Source organism: Chlamydomonas reinhardtii, chromosome 12 (genome assembly GCF_000002595.2).
Source record: "Chlamydomonas reinhardtii strain CC-503 cw92 mt+ chromosome 12, whole genome shotgun sequence".
Taxonomy (NCBI): Eukaryota; Viridiplantae; Chlorophyta; class Chlorophyceae; order Chlamydomonadales; family Chlamydomonadaceae; genus Chlamydomonas; species Chlamydomonas reinhardtii.
Genome location: NC_057015.1, coordinates 8,053,084 through 8,073,414, shown reverse-complemented (window position 1 = coordinate 8,073,414; position 20,331 = coordinate 8,053,084). Strand labels below are relative to the sequence as shown.

Below are 20,331 nucleotides of genomic sequence, written 5' to 3'. Positions count from 1 at the left end.
CGAGGGCCTGCATTTGGGACCACCGCTCCCCAAAGTTGCAAGCCCTGCCAAACTGCCCGTGGGCCATCATCATCATGGATGGGCCGGGCGGGGCTGGGCGGCGGGGCTGAGGTGCGTGTGCAGCACGCACCTACCTCTGGAGTCTGGACACTCACTGCAGGAGTCGATACTGCGGCAGTGGGACGGTGACGTGGCAAGCTGGCGGACTGGATCTTGCAGCGTGTAGCGGTGCAGTCTGTGACCGCTGTGTGTGGTAGGTTGTAGGGTAGCGAGCACACGCGGGTGCGGGCTGCGGTCCGGTACGAGCCTGACCAGGATGCCTCCACTGACCGGTCCGGTCAGCGGCCTTGGCACCTGTGCGCTGCTTGCGCCCCGACCGGCGGCCCACCATGGCCAGAACCGGTAGGTGGCTTGCCAACCCCCTGCTCGCGACCCCGGGACTAGCAGCGCTCGAACCACACGGAGCCCTGGCGCGCAGGCCCCCCACACGTCACAGCGACCACGGACGGGCCCAGCGCCCAAGCTGGGTCCACATAAATGTCCCAGCATGCCTGGTTGCGTGCTTGAGCCATATGCGCGTGCTAGGATTGTATTGACCGGGGCAGGCGCGCATTGCTGGCGCGGGAGTGGGCATGCCGACATGTTTGGCGAGTCCGCATTTCGCTAGGATTCGGGCTACCCCCACTTCAAGGTAGCCCGTTTGCGCTGATTGATGTATCGCTGTATGCTGATAAGCATATCAAGGAACCGACGCCAGGAAAGTGCCGACTTTTGGCCTGCCTCTGGGAAGCTCGAAAAAGCGTCGGTCGCGGGGAAAATGCAAGCACAATTTCCGCCGACCCTTTGCACGCCGTCTGCCTACCATTTCATGTGGCCATGTATTATATCTATATTGTTAACTACTTGCACAGGTCTCAAGCCTCAAAATGCAGGTGGGCCAGGTCGTGCAACGACACGCCCCCGTCCCGGTGCAACCCCTGGTGGGCCCGGTCCCGCAAGCCCTCTTGGGGAATGCTGCTTTGGCCCCCAGTCCGCCTGAGCCCTCCATGTGCATATTCTGCCGTTACTTCAAGCCCTCCTCAAAGGAGACGGACAGCACAAGGGCAATCCAAGGGCGGCGCCAAGACCAGGCCTGTGGGCAGCAGAGCAGTTGCCATGTATGGTCGGCACAGCTCAAATATATGCATACGTGCAGGCGGCTGGGGTAGACGAGCCGCGCCCCTGGCAGCCCCCCTCAGCCCCGGCCATCCTGCCCCGCTCAGTCCGTCTCAGTCCCGCTCCTTCTAATTCCCGCTGTTGGAGGAGCCCCACCGGACTCAGTTTCACCTGCGGTCTACCACTATCAGGGATGCTTAACCTTAAATTTCATTGAACGCCCCCTCGCCCAATCCCAACGGGGGGGTCCAACCTTCAGGGTGGGCTGGGGGGACGCGGTGTGCCCGTGCAGGGGCTGCGACCTTGGCCCACGCACCCCCAGAAGGCACAAACGCGAGCTTATAATTTCATGACCCAACGCCGTTATATAACCTGAGTTAGCTATCTGGCTCGCGCGCGCACTCAGGGCCAACCATCGCGTTTCAATCGCAGGGGTCGACAGTTGCATTTTTGCAGCCGCTTGTGTGCATCTTGCACTGCAGTGATATGTACACTGCTTCATTCGTCATTCGTGCATCACTGCGCTATTTGGTGCTTGGCGCGCATAAAAACCCTAACGCGGGACCGCGAGCGCTTTGAGCTATGAGCAGCCGCGCAGAATGACCACCGCTTCTTCAACATCGTCTTGGACTGCCGGGTCCAGTGGGTTCCCTGGCGTAGCGGTTGTGTTCGGCAAGCGTCCGCACGGCTCCCATGCTTCCGGGCTCGGCGCTCAGCCTCAGCTGCCGCAACGCGTCTTCAAGGCGCAGAATCGCATCAATCGGTATGGCCAGCCCAGACTGGGCATGCAGCTGCCCGCGGTTCCGCCGGGAAAGGGCCCCGGCGCAACATCTTCCTCCTCGTCGGGGCCGAGGCCGAACCCTCCCGAGTTCCACGCCTGGGTGTACCACCAGCTTGGAGGTGGCCTGCTGGAGACCCTGTTGTCCATCCTGTCCATCTCGCTAACCATCGTGCTAGCAGCGGTGAGGTTGGCGCGCAAAAGCAAAAGGGCTGGCAGATGGTTTTGGCTGTTGAGGGCTTTTCGGGGCGTGCTCGCGTTGTGCACACGAGGCCATTGGATTATGTCCTGGACTGTGTTTGAGCCAACTGGTTCTGAAGTTCGAGGCCGCGGAAGGCATTATGTCCGTCTGCGCTCGCGCCCCGACACGCCTAGCGATGCTGCAGCGCACACAGCCCATTTCGCCGGTTGCAATGCATTTTCTGGCTCGGCGCAGCGCCGCCCGCGGCGCCTGCGAGGCGCGAATGACGTGGCGGCCACCCACCGCGACCCGCCTGCGTTCCCTGCCCTTCACCCGCTAGCCCGCCTGCTCACACAGCCCGCCCCCTCGCGCCCCCCTCCCCAATCTCCCCTACTCCCCCAAACACACACGTGCGCACACAGGTCAGCATCATCATCCGCAACTCTCAGGCGACCGGCGTGCTGCCCGTAGTCGGCCCCGGCCTGCACGCCACCTGCCCCGCCGCCGCCGCCACCGGCCCCGCCGCCATCCGCCACGTGCCTGACTCAGTCGAGGCCGCGGCGGCGCGTGTGGCGCGTGCGGGCCGCATTCCGGCCACCACCGCCGCCGCTTCAACGGCAGGTGCTTCTGGTGCCGCCGGCGCCACCGCCACAGACGGCCGCAGCAGCATGAGCAGCCCCCCAGCGGCTCTGGCTCCGGAATCCTCACCGGCGGATGACGCCTACGACACGCCCTGGACCGACTTGGCGCGGTGAGTGAGCGATGAGCGACGTGAGAGATGGGCGATTGCTCTTGCACGGCCGCGTCCTCTTATGCCCCGCTCTGCATCATCTGGCGCATCACGCCTGCCTGCGTAACCCCCCTACGTCCTGCTGCCCCCCCTTACTAACCTCCGCCTTGTTCCGTCCCTTACTCCTACGCTCATTCCCACGCGCCTCGCAGTTGGGCGGCCTACTGCCTGCAGTTCCAGGCCACAGCCGCCGACCAGGCCACCGAGCAGGCGGCCGAGCCCGCCGCCGCAACGGCCGCCGCCGCCGCCGCCAGCACCACCCCCTCCGCCGCCGCCGTCAGCACCGACACCGGCAACCACGCGAACGCCGCCGCCGCCGGTGCCAAGATGCTGCATGACGCGCTCAAGGCTTCACGCGCGGCCACGGCGCCAGCGCCGGACGCGGCAGGTGGCAGCAGGTGAGTGCGACAACGCGATCTGGTACACGCGTCGCGGCTTGCTTACCGTATTATCATCGCCAGCTGTTTGCGTGTCAGTCTGCGTTGGCCGTCAGCAGCGCGGGGAAAGCACATTCAGCAGGCTGAGCGGCAGGCAACTTGTTCCTAGGCGGCCTGTTCCTAGTGCTCTCTTGCTGAGCAACCCAGCGCCTCCTAGCCAGTGTTGTGCAGCAGGGACGGAGTGGTGGGAACTCCAGCCACCCGCAAGCCTCCGTCCTCTCGCTTCATCCCATGTTCCCCCATCCCGTGCTTTTCCTCGCCTGCACAACCCTGAGCCGTGCCGCCTGTCTGTCCGCATGCGACAGGTCGACACAGCAGGAGGCGTCTGCCTCAGCAGCCACCACCGCCATGACGAGCGGCAGCGCCGCCAGCGCCGCCACCGCCACCACGGGCCGGGGCGCTCTGGTCCGCGGCGCACGTGCGGCTGTGCGGCTGTCCGTGGGCCTGGTGGAGTTGCCCCTGCGCGTGGTGGTGAGTGTGGGAGGCGGCAGCAGGGGAGGGAAGGGGTTTATTTGTTACTCTCCGGGGGGGGCGGAGCAGTGGAGGCGGCACGCAGGGAAGGAGCAACAGATGGAAGCAGCAGCAGCGACTGAATGCCCGTTGTGTATGAGATAGCGCGGGGCCGCGGCGCTTGCTTTTTGTCGGCGTTGATATTAGGAGGCATTTGACCGCCTGCCCCCGCCGGCGCCGGCGTCCATTGCGTTTGCGGCTTTTTGAATTGCATACCCCAATGGCTTTGCGTCAGCATGGTTATCAATTTCACGCACAGCTTGCCCACTCTCAGACACTCCTCGTTCGCTGCTGCTCCTCTGCCTACCCGCCGTGTGTCGTGCACACAGGATTGGGCGCTGCAGTTCGACAGCGCGCCGCCGCTGGTCGCGCCCACGTCTGCCGCCGCCGCCGCCGTCGCCGCCAGCCCATCGGCGCCGGCCACGACGCCTTTGGCCACGACTGCCGACCGGTGAGGACGGTGTGGTATGAGATTGAAAGCAAGTGATGCGGTGTACAGTACTCAAGCTAACACGTGCTTGATGGCTCATGCACGCACACTTTTGCCGCACACGTGCGCATATATACACAAACAGGTCTTGACCACCCCCACCTGAACTCCCTGCACCACCATGGCCACTGCAGGCGCGGTGCGCCACCGCCCCCCACCGCCGCGACCTCCACCACCACCACCGCCAGCCCCCTCAACGCGATGGGAACCAGCGACGTCCCCGCCCTGTCCCCGGCAGAGGCGGGCGCCGAGGCCGCCGCCGCCGCCTGGCAGCGGCTGCTTCAGCAGATGGACGAGATAAACGCGGCCACCCTAGCCGCGGCCGCCGACGGCGCCGCCGCCGCCGCCGCCGCCGCCAGCGCCAGCATCAACGCCGTTGTCGACGCCGCTGCTGCCGATCAGGCTGCTGAGAACGGTGCCGCCGCCGCCGCCGTTGGGGCTGGCGCCGACGCTGACGCCGGCGTGAACATGCTGGCGGCGGCGGCCGCGCCGCCGCCGCTGCCGCCGCTGCGCTCCTGGCAGGCGACCAGCGAGGACACCGATGCGACCCCAGCGGCAGCGGAGGACGCAAGTGGCGGCGTCGGCACCACTGCCGTGCAGGCGCTGCGTGACGCGGCGGCCGGGGTGCGCGGCGCGGCGGCGGCGGTTGCCGACGCGGCGGCTCAGCGGCTGGCTGTTTACGGCGCCGGCCCTTCGCCAACCGCCGACGCCGTTACCCCCCAGGTGAGCTTGACGTCCCGGGCTGCTGCGTGTGTCCCTGCCCTGGCGAAATGTCCCTAATCACTGCATCTGCGCGCAAAGCCTCCCTAAACAGCATTAGATCATGACCCCTTCCCCCAAGTGTGGTTTACCGTACTCATTCCGCTCTCCTCGTGAACGCCCCCCCCTACTACCCCCCACCCACCCAACGCAACACCCTGTCCCGCAGGCCGTGTCCTCCCTGCCCGGCCGCGCCACCACCGCCGTGTACGGCCTGGCGCTGGGGTCGTGGCTGGTGGCCTGGTCGCTGGTGCTGCTGGGCCGCGCGGCGGCGAGGGCGGCAGGCGCCGAGGCGGGCCGCGTGGCGGGCGGCAAGGCGGCGGCGGCGAGGCGACGCAGCGGTGAGTTCCTCAGGATTCAGGGGCTAAATGGTTGGGGCTACAGCTGATAAGGTCTGGCACGGGCGGGTGCTGTCAGGTATGGTTTGCATTGCATCGCACCGAGATTGCATCGTATCATGCAGCCTGCGTATCGGGCATGCAGCCTGCCTGCCTATAAGCATCACCGTCGGGTGCAGCCACCCCTCACCCCTCGCCCCTCGCACCGCGCCAGCGCACTTGCACAGTGCATGCACCGTCAGTGTCGGCCCTTTCCTCATGACTCCTGTGCTTTCCGAACACACACGCACACACGCAGGCCCTAGCCCGCGCGAATACTTCGGCCCCTTCTACAACATGGCGGCGGCCATGGGACCAAGCTACCCCCGCACCTGCGTGCCCGTGTGCACGCCCGCGCCGCCGCCACTGGCCCTGCCACGCATCGCACCGCCACCGCCACCGCCGCCGCCTCCAGCGCCGCCTGCTAGCACGGCGGCGCCAACGGCTGTTCCGCCCGCAGGCGCTGCAGAGCAGAGCACGCCGCCGCCCACCAACGGCGGAGGCAGTGCCGCCGCGCCACCCACACCGAGCGGCGCCGTCACCCACCTGAACGCCGCCGCTGCTGCCGCGCCAGCGCCTGCGCCAGCGGCGGAGCCGGCGCCGGCAGCGGACCTCTCCGCCATGGCCAGCCTGCTGCGCAAGAGCCCGCCGCCGGCCTCCCGCAGCGGCTGGGGCGCCAGCCCCGCCGCCGCCGCCGGCCTGCGGCCCAACCCCGCCGTCCTGCCCACCCCCGCCACCGCCGGCCCGCCCAGCCTTACGGCGGCGGCGATCGCTAGCACTGCCGCCGCAAGGGGCAGTGCCAACAGGCATCAGCCGCCGCGTACGGCGAAGGACGGCGACGACGACGCCGCTGGCGCTACCACGCGGCGTGTGCTGACACGCCGCCGCTTCCGTGCCGGGGCATCACCGTCGCCTGCTGCGATGGATGCACAGGCGCCGCCGTCAGGAAGCGGGGCTGCGGGCGGCAGTCGCAGGAGCCTCGACAGTAGCAGCGGCAACAGCAGCAGCAGCAGCCCGGCGGCTGCCTCAGTGCCACTGCCGCTGTCCTCCCTGGCGGCTGCGGCCAACGCCGCCGCAACTGCTGCGGCCGCCGCGGCCGGCGTTACGCCAACATGTCCGCCGCCACCAGCCCCGCCGGCGGCTGGTTCGATGCATGCACCTGCAAAGCAGGAGCAGCAGCCCATGCCGCAGCAGCCTAAGCCACAGCAACAGGCACAGCAAGCGCAGCAGCTGGGGGGCCCGGCGCCACTGCGGGCGCCATACCCGGGCAGGTCTCAGCGGCTGGCGGCGACGGCGCAGTCGCAGGCAGTGCAGGAGCAGCTGCCGCAGCGGCTTGGGCACGGCTCGGTGGACCCAATGCAGTCGGATGTGTATCTGCTGGCAGATCAGCAGCGGACGGTGCAGGAGGCGGCGCCGCCACCGCCGAAACAGCAGCAGGCCCGCATACAGGGTGAGTGTCACTGGGAAAAGGGCACGGGGGTGCTATGCAGGGACAGCAGTGCAGGACAGGGTACCTGATGGTTAAGAATGTGTGCGCAGCAGATGCACTGAAGTAGTTGGCATCTTTGTGAGGGCGTAAGGGGTGCGGCGGTACTGCCCGTGAACATGACTTCTACCGTATGCGGCTTCCCAACTCTGCGCCAGTCCCCTGCACACAGCGTTACCAGCGACCAGCAAACTACCTAGGTGGCCTACCACTTATGACCCCACACCACATTCATGGCCAGCCAGCAACACTGGCTGGCGTAGTGTGCGCTGGCAGCAAAACGTTAGTCTGGAATCATCCAGGATCGAACTGGAGACCTCCTGTGTGCCAACATGGTTCCGAAGAGACCAGATGTTAGACAGGTGTGATAACCAACTACACCATGATTCCGATTGCGTAAGCCACACTGTCGTCGTCCAGGATCGAACTGGAGACCTTTCGCGGACGCCATGAGGGCCTCGAGCTCGAAGCCAGCGGATGTGAGGCGAATGTGATAACCAACCACACCACGACGACTCGAAGTGGTGTCATCGGAGCCGAGAAGGCAGCCCTGGACCAGACCCAAACATTCCGCGCTTTTTGGGACAGAGAAATGGACGATGTTGCGCTCTATTCCAGGGTACAGACGTTAGGTCACCAGATCGAGCCGCATGGACAACACGGCGCCCAAGACTAGGGCGCCAAAGAGTAGGGCTGCCACTCAGGGCCATTTCAGGGGTGGGCTTCATGCTGGGGCTTCGTCTGTGGGCTTCACTCCTCCCCACCCACCCGTGTGTCGGTCTGAATCCTCTTGTCAACATTGGGGGGAGGCACCACTCGTGGGCTGTGCAACATGTGTACCGTCATTTGTGTCATTTGTTGTGTGGCATATCCGGCTACCAAGCCCCTCGAACACAGTGCTCTCCCCTGCTTAGCAGCAAGTAGAGGAGGGGCAGCGCGCTGGGACAAAGCCACTCAGGTGATGGCCAGAAGCTGTTGAGCCCACAGATGGAGCCCCAGCGTGGATGAAACGGCCTTGAGTGGCAGCCCAATCCTTTGCGCATTTGCAAGTGAACAAGTCTTACGTGCGTGGTGTTGTCCATGTGGCTCGATCTGGTGACCTCACGTCCGCACCCAAACGTCCCCAATTTCCTTGCCCGCACTGCACGTGTTGTTGGGGTCTGGTCCGGGGTGGCCTTTGCGGCCCTGAGGTCACAAGTTCGAGTCGTCGTGGTGTAGTTGGTTATCACATTCGCCTCACATCTACTGGCTTCGAGTCCTACATGTGCGTCCGCGAAAGGTCTCCAGTTCGATCCTGGACGACGACAGGGTGGCTTACGCAATCGGAATCATGGTGTAGTTGGTTATCACACCTGTCTAACATTTGGTCTCCTCAAGACCATGTTGGCACACAGGAGGTCTCCAGTTCGATCCTGGATGATTCCAGAGCCAGGTTTTGCTGCTACTGCTGCTGCTGCTGCTGCGCCAAGGGGTGCAGCGTTGGCCAACAGCTGCTGCTGCGCCAAGGGGTGCAGCGTTGGCCAACAGGGTACATGCATGTAGCACGCTACTAGCATGAGCCCTGCAGGTGCAAAACAGGAGGCTATCCGTCATGCTGTTGCTGCCTTCGTCCCATACCTTCTTGTAATGTCACATTCATTTTCCTGCAAAAGCAATGTAGGTTAGGAGGCGGGAGAAACAGACTCTAGCTGCTCCAGTTTGCGGGTTCAGACCCATTTCAGACCCTTTTTTTCACCTGACAAACCATCACGGACAGTGCAAGGGGCAGAGCCCTCGTGTAAGCCCCGCGCACCTGCCTCTGTATGGTGGTCATGCACGTGTCGGACAGGACAGGCCCACAATCCTGACTCGTCCCTCGCTGCCGCCCCTTATGTCCCGCACTGCACGTGTTGTTAAGGTCTGGTCCGGGGCGGCTTTCGCGGCCCTGATGCATAAGTTCGAGTCGTCGTGGTGTAGTTGGTTATCACATTCGCCTCACATCTGCAGGCTTCGAGCCCCGCATGTGCGTCCGCGAAAGGTCTCCAGTTCGATCCTGGACGACGACAGGGTGGCTTACGCAATCGGAATCATGGTGTAGTTGGTTATCACACCTGTCTAACATTTGGTCTCCTCAAGACCATGTTGGCACACAGGAGGTCTCCAGTTCGATCCTGGATGATTCCAGCGCTAGGTTTTGCTACAGCACATGTGGTCTGTGCCCTGCCTGCCGGGCACATGTGGTCTGTGCCCTGCCTGCCGGGCACAGACCACCGGCAGGGCAGGGCAGGGCAGGGCGTGCGTGGGGCACGTTAGCGGCGCGAGGGTGTGGGCGCATGACGATTGGTTGGTTGATTGGTGAATTATGGGTGTTGGAGGCTGGGGAGGACTGCATGGACTCATGGCGGCAGGGGACCTTCTCTTCTGTTTCTTGTTGAGCAAACGGTGTTGTGTGGGTCACACCAACACTTCTGTGTGCGAGGCGCACAGCCTTGTGCGCGAGGCGCACAGCCTTGCCAAGGAGAAACAATTCAAGTAAATTTCAATGCACGTCTCACCCCCAGTAGCCCACCAACACCCGCGCCACGTGACACCCCAACTGACCTGTGGCCTGAACACTGTACGCCCGCTCCCTCCCAACACTACAGGCGAGGGCGCCAGCGCCATCCCGCCTGCTGACCCGGCCGCCGAGGGCGAGGTGTGGCAGATGGGTGACGCATGCGAGCTGGCGGTGCCCCTGGCAGTCCCCCTGGCGGTGCCCCTCGCGGTGCCGCTGCCGCCCGCACGGCCGCTGCCGCCGTCGGGTGCGGAGCTGGACGCCATTGAGCAGGAGCAGGAGAAGGAGAGGGAGAAGCGCGGCAGCGAGCAGGCGACAGGTGCGGGTGCGGCGCCTGCGGCTAGTGCTTCCTGGGCTGAGCCGCGTGCTGCGGTGCGGGGTTGTACATTGCTACCGTGTCCGTGCCAGATGGTTTGGGGGCCTGGGGGAGGCGGCGGGGGATGTGTGGTGCATGCGGGAGTGGCGGTGGACGTGTGGTGCATGCGGGCGCTAGCAGTGCTGCTGGTGCTACCTACGCTCTGCTTTCCCCAATGTTTCCATCCTGGCGCATTCTGCGCCGTGCGGCATGTGCGGCTGTCCGCGCCCTGCCGGCATAGTTCCCACACCCAAACCCTCCCCCATGCACCCCGTACTGTCCCCATCCGTTCAGGAGGTACGGACGTCGTCGCCACCCTCGGCCCGCAGCCCTCAGGCTCGGCGCTGGTGGAGGTCCGCTACGACACAGCCACACGCACCCTGACCTGCACCCCCACGCCGGCGGTGGCAGGCGGTGACACCGCCGCAGCCCCAGCACCCGCAGCCGTGGCGGTGCCCCGCGCCGCTGCTTCAGCTGTTACGGCTGCCGCGGCTGCGGCTGGTGCAGCCGAAAAGACGCCTTCCTCCGCTCCTGCCGCCTCGGCGCCGGCGAGCACTGCCGCCGGTGAGGAGCAGCCGCAGCCTCCGGCTGCGGCGTCGGCGGCGGGTGTGCCGGAGGCCGATGAGGCGGCCCCACAGTTTCCCGCTGGCGTGGGCAGCCCCGAGCAGCGCATGTACTGGCAGCAGCTCGGCCGCCAGAGCCGGCCGCAGCCGAAGCCGCTCAGCCCGGAGGATCCACAGCTCGGGGAAAAGGTGCGGCAGTGTGTGGAGCAACACCTGAAGCAGAAGGAGGTGGAGCCGCAGGAGCCGCGGGAGGTGGAGCAGCAGGAGCAGCTGGAGCCGCAGGATGAGCGGCGGCGGCGATTGCAGCAGCAGCAGCAGCAGCAGCAGCAGGAGCTGCGGGAGCAGGTGAAGCAGGAGCTGAAGCGGCGGCGGTCGCAGGAGCAGCTGCGGCGGGTCAACGCGGAGGTGGACCGGCTGGAGGAGGCGCGCCGGCAGGAGGAGCGGGAGAAGCGGGAGCAACGGAGGCGGCAGGCCAGGGCGCAGGAGCGGGAGCAGGCGGCGATGGAACTGCAGCAGGTGCGGCTGGCGCAGCTGGAGGCGCAGGCGGCGAAGGCCGCCAAGGACGCCGCCGCCGCTAAGGCGACCCTGGATGCGATGGATGCCTTAATGCAAAAGGCGACGGAGGCAGCGGCGGCGGCGGCGGAGGCAGCCACCGGCCCGGTGCTGCAGGCGGACATGGGGCCGGGTGCGGTCGCGGCGGCGGCGGCCGGCGCGGCGGCGGCGTCGCTGCTGCCGGCTCTGGTGCGCCGTGAGGAGCGCCGCATTGTGAAGGCGCCGCCGCCGCCGCCGCCGCCCGCCAGGCAGCAGCCGCTGCCGCAGCAGCTGCTGTCGTCACGCAAGGGCCGCGCGGGCAAGGGCGGCGCGGGCAACAGCAGCCTGGCCGGCCCGGCGGGCCCCGGCGCCGCATCGACGGCGCCCCAGGCGAAGGCGCAGCAGCTGCACAGCCAGACCGTCAACGTCATGATTGACGCCGCCGCCTCTGGCGCGACGCAGCCGGTGCAGGTGGAGGCGACGGCGGCGGCGCCGCCGGCGGCGCTGCTGCGGCCTCCCTCCCGCTCGCTGGATGTGCCCGTCGGCCGCGCGGCGCTGGAGGGCATGCGGGCGCAGCCCAGGCCGCCGTCGCGCGGGGCCCTGGCGGCGCCGCCGGCTGTGCAGCATGAGGAGTGGGCGCAGCAGCAGGACGAGCAGCGGCCGGCGGTTGTGGGGGCGCCAGCGTCCAGCCCGCGCGCCGCAGCCGCAGCGCCGGCTGACAGCACTTCCGCGGCAAAGGAGGCCGGTTTTAAGGCGCTGGAGGCGACGGCGTCACTGCAGGAGGCTCCGCAGCAGGCACAGCGGGCCGCGGTCAAGGAAACGGCAGCGGCGGAGGCCAAGGAGGCCGTTAAGTCGGCGGCGGCGGCCGCAGTGGCGGAGTTCGCGGCAGCGGCCGAGGAGGCGATGGCAGCGGCTGAGGAGGCGGAGACAGCGGCGGTAGAGGCAACGGCAGCGGCTGAGGAGGCAACGGCAGTGGCGGCGAAGGCAGCGGCTGAGGAGGCAGAGGCAGCGGCTGAGGAGGCAGAGGCAGCGGCTGAGGAGGCAGAGGCAGCGGCTGAGGAGGCAGAGGCGGCGGCTGAGGAGGCGAAGGCGGCGGCGGTGCCCGCCTGGTCGTACTACACGGCTCAGTACAACGGCATGATCGCCTCGGAGCTCAAGCCGTACAGGGCGGTGGCGGACATGTGCTGGACGGACCTGCGCCCCAACGCCTGGCAGCCAGCACCGCCCACCGCCGCCGCCGCCAGCGGCGCAACCGCGGTCGCCAGCGGCGCCGCCGCGGCGGCGGCGGCGGCGCCGCCTCCGGCGGAGACGACAGCGGCCCCCGCACCCGACACCGTGCCAGCTGCCAACGACGCCAGCGCCAGCGCCACCGCAACAGCTAGCCCTACCAGCACCACCGCCACCAGCACCACCACCACGATCAACACCACCACCAGCAGCAACAGCCGGCGCCTGATGCCCGACATCTCCGCCTACGCGCGCTTTACAGGAGTGCGCGAGCTGGATCGCGCCTTCCCCACCACCGGCGGCGCCGTGCCTGGATCTTGGATCTCGGGCGGCGTGCTCCGCATGCCGCGCCGTGCCAGCATCGACGGCGGCGCCGGCAGCGCCAGCGAGGGCGAGAGGGAGTCTGCTACTCGCAGTGCCAATGCGGCTGGTGCGTCGGGGGCTGCGGAGGGCGCTGCCAGCAGCAGCAGTAGCAGCAACAACAAAAGCGACAGCGCTGCGGCCGCCGCAGCGCGGCGCCGCAGCTTCCGCGCGCGCGTCGCGACGCTGCGCTCGCAGGGCCAGGTGGCCGCGGGCGCGGCGGCGGCGGCAGCCGCCGCCAGCGCGGCCGCAACCGCCGCCGTCTCCACCCTCAACGGCCAGAGCGTTGACGACTTCTACCGCCCCCTGCCATCGCCCTCGGCGTCGGCGTCCGCGTCCTCCGCTGCCTCGGCAGCATCTGCTATTCCGGCCGCCGCCGCCGCCGCCATCCAGGCCGAGCTGCTGGCGGCCGCCGCCGCCGCTGCCGCGGCGTCGGAGGTGCTGGTGTTCAGCCTGCCGCCGGCGACGCTGCCGCTGCTGGTGCAGGAGCCCGAGCAGCAGGAGCAGCTGCTAACGCAGGCTGTCGCTGAGGCGAAGGCAGCGGCATCAATCCTGCACCAGCACCAGGAGGAGGAGCAGGTTGCAGCCGAGCCGGAGTTGACGGAGGCAGAGCTGCACGAGCTGGCGGCGCTCGCCGCCGCCGCCAGCGGCGCCGCCGCCACCGCCGCCACCGCCGCCGCCGCTGCAGCCTCGGCCGCCTCCGCAGCCGTTGCGGCTGCTGCCCGCGAGGTCGTCAGTGCCGCCGAGGCACCGGGGGTGGGATCCGAGGCCCAGAGTGCCGCCGCCGGGCCATCGGCGGCGGCGGCGGCGCCCGCGGACGCGGTGCCGCGGTCGGAGCAAGCGCTGGATGAGCTGTACTCGCAGTGGGTGGCGGACTGGGATGCCATGATGAAGTGGGATGATGTTCACTATTCCCCTGTTCCAGCTACTGCCGCCACTGCCGTCACTGCGGCTTCGCCGGCGCCGGCCTCAGAGGCGCCCGCGTCAAGCCAGCCGCAATCCGCCGCGTCCACCAGCAGCAGCTGCAACGACAGCAGCACCAGCGGCAGCAGCAGCACGCAGCCGCGCAAGGCGGCGGCGATGCCTGATTTCGACGAGTGGGCGGCTGAGATGAGTGCCTTGGTGGCGCTGGCTGCCGCCGCCAACGGCGCCGCGCCGGTGCCGGCGCTCGCCGCACCCGCCGCGCCCGCAGCGCCAGCGACCGCCGAGAGTGCCACTAGCGATGGCTCTGTGGTGGCTCCGGTCTCTGCGCCGCCGCCGCCGCCGCCGCCGCCGCCGCCGTCGCACCAGCTGGAGGTGGCGGGCGGAGGCCACTACGTGCCGCTGGCCGCCGCCGCCGCCACCTTCAACATCCCCAAGGTCAGCGCCGCCGCCGCCGCCGCTGCCGTGGCCGCCAAGGTTGCGGCGACGGCGGCAGCGGCGCCCTCTGTGCCCGTGGCGGCGCCCGCCCTTCCTGGTGCCGGTGTCGGCGACGGCGACTTTGTTGACGCCGTGCTGCCGCCGGCACCGCCGGCGGTGCCTGAGCTGACTGACGCAGACATCCTGATGGCGGCGGCGGCGGCCGCGCCAGCGGCGCTGTCGGCAGCGGCGCTGCAGGCTGCGGCGGCGGAGCCGCTGCTCCCGATCTCGCCCCCGCTGTTGGTGGCCGAGGAGGCGCAGGAGGCGGAACCTAAGGATGCCTTGACGGCGGGGGCTGTGGACAACGAGTTCAGCGAGGAGGATCTGGATCTGGTGGCGTGGCTGGCCAGCGCCTTTGGAACCAGCAGCGCCGATGAGGACATTGATGACGGCGGCGATGACATTGCTGCTCTGGAGGCCGAGGCGGCGCCCTACCTGGCGGACAATGCTGCGGAGGCCGATGCAGTTTCTGGAGTGGAGGAGGCGGAGGAGGACGAGGACATTGACGTGGACCTGTGGAGCTGGCTGGTGGGCGAGCTGGCAGACGAGCAGCAGCCGGCGCCCGCCGCCGCCGCCGCCGCCACCGCCGCCGCCGACAACAATGACGACAGCGTCGCCGGCGGCGGCGCCCTTGCGCCCACAGCTAGCGGCGCTGCCGTCAGCAGCGCCGCCGCGGCCACAGCCGCCACCGCCGCCGCCACCGTCGTCGGCGCCGCCGTCACGCTGGGTGGTGACGTTGTCTTGGCCGCCGCCGACGACGCCACCATCTACCCCAGCAGCGCCGCCGACGCCGCTGTCACCACCGGCACCAAGCCGGCCGCTGACGCCGACGCCGCCAGCACGTCGGTCCTGGATGCTGCTGCCAATGCGCAGAGCGTGGCGGAAGCGGCGGTTGCCGCCGCCGCGGACGCCGCTGCGGCTGAGGACGTCGACATCTGGAGCTGGTTCGTGGGCAATGTCGAGCTGCCGCCGGCAGCGGCGACCGCCGACGGCGCCGCGGCGGAGGCCGCTGACGCCGCTTTCGCTCCTGACGCCACCGCCGCCGCCTCCGCCATCCAGGCCGTTGACGCTGTAGCAGCGCTGCTGAATGCCCCTGCCGACGGCGCCGCCGCCAACTCCGCCGCATTGGAGCCCAGCAGGGCTAACGACGACGTGGGCCAGGACGTGGACATCTGGAGCTGGCTGGCGGGCGAGGAGGCCGCACCGGGCGACGCCGCCACCGCCGCCACCGCGGGCGCCCACGCCGCTGTTGACGGCACCGGGACCCTGGACGCCGCAACCTTCACCAGCGCTGACGCTGGCTCCGCTGCCGCCGAGCCCATTTACGCTGACGTGGACATCTGGAGCTGGCTGGCGGGCGAGGCCAGTGCCGAGCCCGTACCTGAGACGACGCAGCAGCAGCAGCCGCAAGGCGTGGACGCTGGCAGTAGCATCATCGGCGGTACGGACGGCGGCAGTAGCAGCAGCGCCAGCGCCAGTGTGCAGCAGCTGGTGGCGGCGCAGGCGGCGCCCGTGGACGCCGCCCTGCAGCAGCTACAGCCGGGGTCGCCTGGCGATGCCGCCACCACTGGCAGTAGCAACAGCGGCAGCGGCAGTAGCGGAAGCGCCAACGGCGGCGCCTATCTTACGTACGGCCCAGTGACGGTGGCGGCTGCGGGCGTGTCCGGCCCGGAGCTGGTCCTGGAGGAGGCGGCCGAGGAGGCGGAGGAGGTGGAGGAGGAGGCGAAGGAGACGGAGGTGGTGAAGGTGGAGGAAGAGGGCGACGGCGTGGACGTGCCGGTGCCGGGCTTTGAGGACTACCTCGACCAGCTGCTTGGCCCCTCGCCCACCTGGGAGCCCGCCGCCGCTACTGCCACCGTTGCTACTGCTACTGCCGGCGCCGCGGGCGCCGGCGGTGAGGAGCAGGAGGCGGCGCCGCCGCCGGCTGGTGCCGGCGGCGCCCGCGGTGGCGTCGTGGGTGAGGACGTGGACGTGGGCTTGATGTGGATTTGAAGCGGCTGGACCCGTCGCAGCCGCACAGTGGCTGTGAGAGGAGGCGAAGGGGAGGCGGAGGGGAGGCAGCGTGAGAGCTGCACTGAGTATGACAGCAGCGCGGGGCGCCGGAAGAGCAGGGAAGGGAAGAGAAGAGAAGAGCAGGGTGTGAAAGGGAGTTTGAACACAGCAGGCGAGTGACTTGCTGAGGCAGCGAACACACTACTGGTTGTGCAGGGAACTAGGACTTGGGAACACGTGTAGCTGGCTCGAATGGAGTTCTTTGAATACCGTGTCATACGCATGGATTGACGCATGCGTATGTGTGTGCGTGTGCGTGTGCTTTTTGGCACAGCAAGGCACAGGCCCACGGGCAGCGGCCCACACAGCGTTCAGCCTGTTGCGTTGAAGAGAGAGGAATGCGTGTGGCGGGGCTGCTTGTATGCGGGGTGTGGGTCGAGGGGGGAGGGTCCCGGTCGCCCAGCCATGTGGGTTGGTTTGGTTTGGTTGGTTGGTTGACAGCAAGCACACCACACGGCATCCAGTTGCAACAGTGTGCAGCAGTGGGCGAGCCCTTCATGTTGATTGAGCGGAGATTCTCTTCTGTGGCGGCGTATTCCGCCGTTCCGCCTTGAGCCACACATGCAGCAGCCAAATGCGCCGCCCGAAATGTGTGTTCTCTACTGGTTGCAGGCGACGTTGTACCACCATTGCAATACCGCGGGGGCGTGTGTAACTTGTATAGTTTGCTTTTGTGTATACTTCTTCTTTGCATGTATCATAGTTGAAGCACGGTATTGCTTGCTGAGGGTAGCGAGGAAACAGCATGTTGCCGACGCCGCAGGGGGCTGGCTGCCGGGGCAGGCGGCGCTGCTGCTGGCTGGTCCTGCGTGCGTGCAGGCTGGTGTGGTAAGAATCGGCAGGTACATTTGAATATGTAGCGGATAGCAGGCGGAATAGAAGGCAGGAGTGGGGCCGGCGCGCCCCGCCGCCGTGTACCAATACAATCCTATTGTACATTTATGATGAGGAGACAAGTTACAGATTGTGCAAACCGTTTGCGCAACAGGGGGATGGGGACTGACATGATTGTGAATAAGTCACAAGTTGCAGAGTAGCCGCAGCGGAGGTACCGTATCTTAGCCAGTGGTAGCTGGGAGAGCGGTGCAGAACTGTAGGTTGCTTGTGCCGGGCAACGGCCCACGGATGGGGTGCGTGGTCTGGCGGTCGAGACAAGAACTGTAATGGAATGCGCGGCGCACGAGGGTTCATCAACGTGAAGGTAGGGTGGGTGGGTGCGTCTTAGGCGGGACCCCACTGGCGAGACTAGTGGGTTTGCGATGCAGGGTCAGGGCTAGCAATCGTCTCAGAGCCAGGCCTGACACACGGTCCTGCAGACCTGGAACCTGCACTGTCAGTCCGGGCCGGCCGCTGCAATACCCTTACTCAGCCGTCCAGCGATTGATATGCTTGAAAGAACGCAACACGCACAAGCGAACATGACGTTGTAGAGCCGAGGCCAGTGAGCTAGCACAAACAAAAAGAAAAGCGTGAGCATGAGCAGCGACCGCAACTGCTACGTTACCTTTGACGAGATAACCGCGCGCCAAGCTGCGCCACTCCGGCGTCCTAAAGCTCTCAGCTGGTGTATACGGCTGTCAGAGGCTAGGCTGGCGTAGACTGGCCGCAGACTACCAAGCGAAGGCTGCGATGCGTTGTGATAACGCGCACCCCAAGAGACCCACCTGGAACACAGCCAGCGATAGCACCCGTCATGCACGCCGAACACCGGAACACGGGACGTTTCGCAGACCGCTCGGTAGGCGCGAAGTGTTGCGGCAACGGATGAACTACAAAGGGGCCCTTATGATGTTGGCTGTGGATGGAGACGCCTATCAATGATTACAGTTGCCAAAGCAGAGCCCGGCAGTCAGCAATCAGGCCGGCGGGACTGAGCGGAGGGCTGCACCGGGCTGCACGTGTCAGTGCCACGGTCCAGCTGGTCCGGATGGTGTTCGTGCCTCGCCGCTTGCGTGCTCCTTGCAGACAGAGTGTCCATTCATTTGTTCTCCGTGCACAAGTCTAGTATGCACTTCAAAATTACCTAACCGGTACCGAAGCGCGACGAAGACCCAGAATTGCGTCGAGTCAACAATTGCTCCCGCGTAGCTTACAAAACTCTGTGTTATGATAACGTTGTAGGAATGTAATAATCATAATACATGCTATGAGGTAAGCATACCAAAGCGAAGCAAGTACTTCAGAGAAGGTCTGGAAGGAGAATGCAGCTGTCGCTTGTCGACCCGCAAGCCTTTCGAGATGGCTTCTCGCTGGCTACATTTCTCGCTGGGCTCGCCAAGGAGGTGCTGGATCCAAAGGACCCGCCCGTGGGCCCCAAGCCGGACACCAGCACCGCCGCAGCGGCTGCCCGCGTGGCGCTGGAGAAGAGCCGCGCGATGCTGGAGCTTATGGACAAGTGAGAGGGGAGAGCGGGGCCTGAAGAGAGGGGGTTGCAGAGAGGGCGCTAGCGGCTGCCTGTTTGGGAGGGGGCAGGGCTGGGCTGAAGGGGCATGCTGGAATGGCAGTGGCGTGGCCGCGTGGGCGGAGGCCAACCCTGGGTGCCACCCCACCCGGCACCCGTGCTGAGGCACCCACATCGAGGTAGCGCCTTCCTGTGCTGCGCCTGAATAGATTTTAGAAAGGAGCTGGCGTTGCTGGTGGAAACTGTGCAAGCGGCGACGGGGCCACGCGTATCGACTGTGTACGGCGTAATGCTGGAGTGCCTAGAGCACACATACGCGCGGTCACGCACGCCTCCCCCCGCCCCTACCCAGGGCCGAGTCGGAGGCGGTGTATGCGCACGGCGAGGTGGCTCGCTCCGTTACGGGGCTGCAGGCGGCGCTGCAGGCAGACCAGGCCAAGTACCAGGTGCGGCGGGGGTTGGGTATGTATGTTAATAGCACAAGAAAAGCAAAGCGTAAAGACAGTGTATGCGATGCAGCAACACGACGGCACGCAGATGTTACGGATGCATGTGTGTGTATATGTGCGTGTGCGTGTGGATGGGTGGGTGGGTGCATCGGGGGTTAGCGGGGTTCGGGATTAGTGAATAGTCAAGGTGGGTGGGTTGGACGGAGTAAACGAGGAGCTGGGTTGGGACGAAAAGGAAGAGGGCAAGGAAGGGCGCGACGGAAAGGGGACAGAGGCACAACCATCTCAGCCGCCAACGAAGTGCGAGCCTGTTGCTCACCTGCGCTGTCCATACCACATCCTTTCACTCCTCCGCAACCAGCCGCCCTCACGTCCTCTCTTCCTGCCTGTCTCCCGCCCTCCCTCCCTCTCGCCCCCCCACAGAAAGCCCTGTCCAGCGCCCAGCGGCACTCGGAGCGGGTGCGGGAGGCGTTCCGAGAGGTGGAGGAGCGCAGCAACCGGGTGGGACAGGTCGGCACGCGGCTGGGAGACCGGCTGCAGGTGAGCGGCGCAGGGGGCGGAGGGGGGCAAGGAGGGGAGGGGGGTTTTAGCCGTTCATAGAGAACGGCGGATGGGGTTATTCGGTTCTCGGAGCACGATAGTCCGGTAGGAGCAGCAGGTTCATACCGTTCCCCGGCAGCGGGTGGTGGTGGTGGTGGTGGTGGTGGTGGTGGTGGTGGTGGTGGTGGTGGTGGTGGTGGTTCCAGACAGGGTAGGGAGGGGGTTGGGATGAAGGGGCTAGGGGTGTGGGCGGCGGAAGAGGAAAGGGGGGCGGGGCAGTGTGCCAAGGAGGGTGGATTGGGCGAATGGGCAGATGGTGGGCATACGCGTTACGCCACGTTTCCTGCTGCCCAATCCTCAAACGACCCCTCCCACCCTCCCCCTCCTCCCCCGCCCTTCCCCTCCCCCTTCCCCACCTTCCCTCCTCCCCTGCCCTCCTCCCCCCAAACAAAACCAACCGCATCAGCGAGCCGACGCGCTGCGCAGTCGCGCGCTGGAGCTGGTGTCGCTGTTCGAGCACCTGGCGCTGTTCGCGGCGCTGCCCGAGGGCGACGGCGCCTTCGCGGCGCACCTGCCGGGGCTGTTCTGGGAGGACAGGCGGCTGGCGGAGGCGGCGGTGAGGCGAATGAGGGGTTTGGAGGGGGCGGGTGGAGGGGGTGGGTGGGGCAGGTGGGCGGAGTGATGTTGGTGGGTGGTGTTTATTTCAATGGGGCTGGTCAGCTGGCATGAGGCGCTGAGAAGAGGGGCGCGGCTGTGGTTAGTTGTGGGAGCGGTGGCGGCGGTGATGGGGATGATGGTGGCGAGAGGCGGGGCGAGGGAGAGGGCGGGGTCAACTGCGTCCCTCTGACCATCTCAGCCTCGTCCCCAACCCCACAACCCCACCCCCCACCCCCTACCCTCACCCACTCCAAGCCGTGGCTCGCAAGCTGCGCACACTCACCTGTGAGGCGGAGAACGCC

At 66.9% G+C, this 20,331-nt stretch overlaps 2 protein-coding genes across 2 annotated transcripts; both read left to right on the top strand.

Moving 5' to 3' along the window:
* The first annotated feature begins 1,529 nt into the window (after positions 1-1,529).
* On the top strand, positions 1,530-17,158 carry CHLRE_12g551700v5 (uncharacterized protein). Its single transcript, XM_043069003.1, has 10 exons — positions 1,530-2,117; positions 2,537-2,865; positions 3,057-3,302; positions 3,647-3,812; positions 4,181-4,302; positions 4,476-5,064; positions 5,270-5,441; positions 5,737-6,927; positions 9,588-9,815; positions 10,146-17,158. The coding sequence occupies exons 1-10, from the start codon at positions 1,755-1,757 to the stop codon at positions 15,920-15,922; spliced, it is 9,183 nt and encodes a 3,060-aa protein (XP_042918985.1). The 5' UTR covers positions 1,530-1,754; the 3' UTR covers positions 15,923-17,158.
* Positions 17,159-17,989: 831 nt separating this feature from the next.
* On the top strand, positions 17,990-20,225 carry CHLRE_12g551802v5 (uncharacterized protein). Its single transcript, XM_043069006.1, has 4 exons — positions 17,990-18,377; positions 18,736-18,829; positions 19,256-19,372; positions 19,839-20,225. Exons 1-4 carry the CDS (start codon positions 18,184-18,186, stop codon positions 20,052-20,054), a joined length of 621 nt encoding a protein of 206 aa, XP_042918984.1. The 5' UTR covers positions 17,990-18,183; the 3' UTR covers positions 20,055-20,225.
* Positions 20,226-20,331: the final 106 nt, after the last annotated feature.

Excerpts from the sequence above, each read along its gene's own strand:
- CHLRE_12g551802v5 (XM_043069006.1), top strand. The coding sequence starts at position 18,184 with ATGCAGCTGTCGCTTGTCGACCCGCAAGCCTTTCGAGATGGCTTCTCG. Across the intron at positions 18,378-18,735 it reads ATGCTGGAGCTTATGGACAA|GGCCGAGTCGGAGGCGGTGT; the intron begins GTGAGAGGGGAG and ends GCCCCTACCCAG. Across the intron at positions 19,373-19,838 it reads GGCTGGGAGACCGGCTGCAG|CGAGCCGACGCGCTGCGCAG; the intron begins GTGAGCGGCGCA and ends CAACCGCATCAG.
- CHLRE_12g551700v5 (XM_043069003.1), top strand. The coding sequence starts at position 1,755 with ATGACCACCGCTTCTTCAACATCGTCTTGGACTGCCGGGTCCAGTGGG. Across the intron at positions 3,813-4,180 it reads AGTTGCCCCTGCGCGTGGTG|GATTGGGCGCTGCAGTTCGA; the intron begins GTGAGTGTGGGA and ends TCGTGCACACAG. Across the intron at positions 5,065-5,269 it reads CCGACGCCGTTACCCCCCAG|GCCGTGTCCTCCCTGCCCGG; the intron begins GTGAGCTTGACG and ends CCTGTCCCGCAG.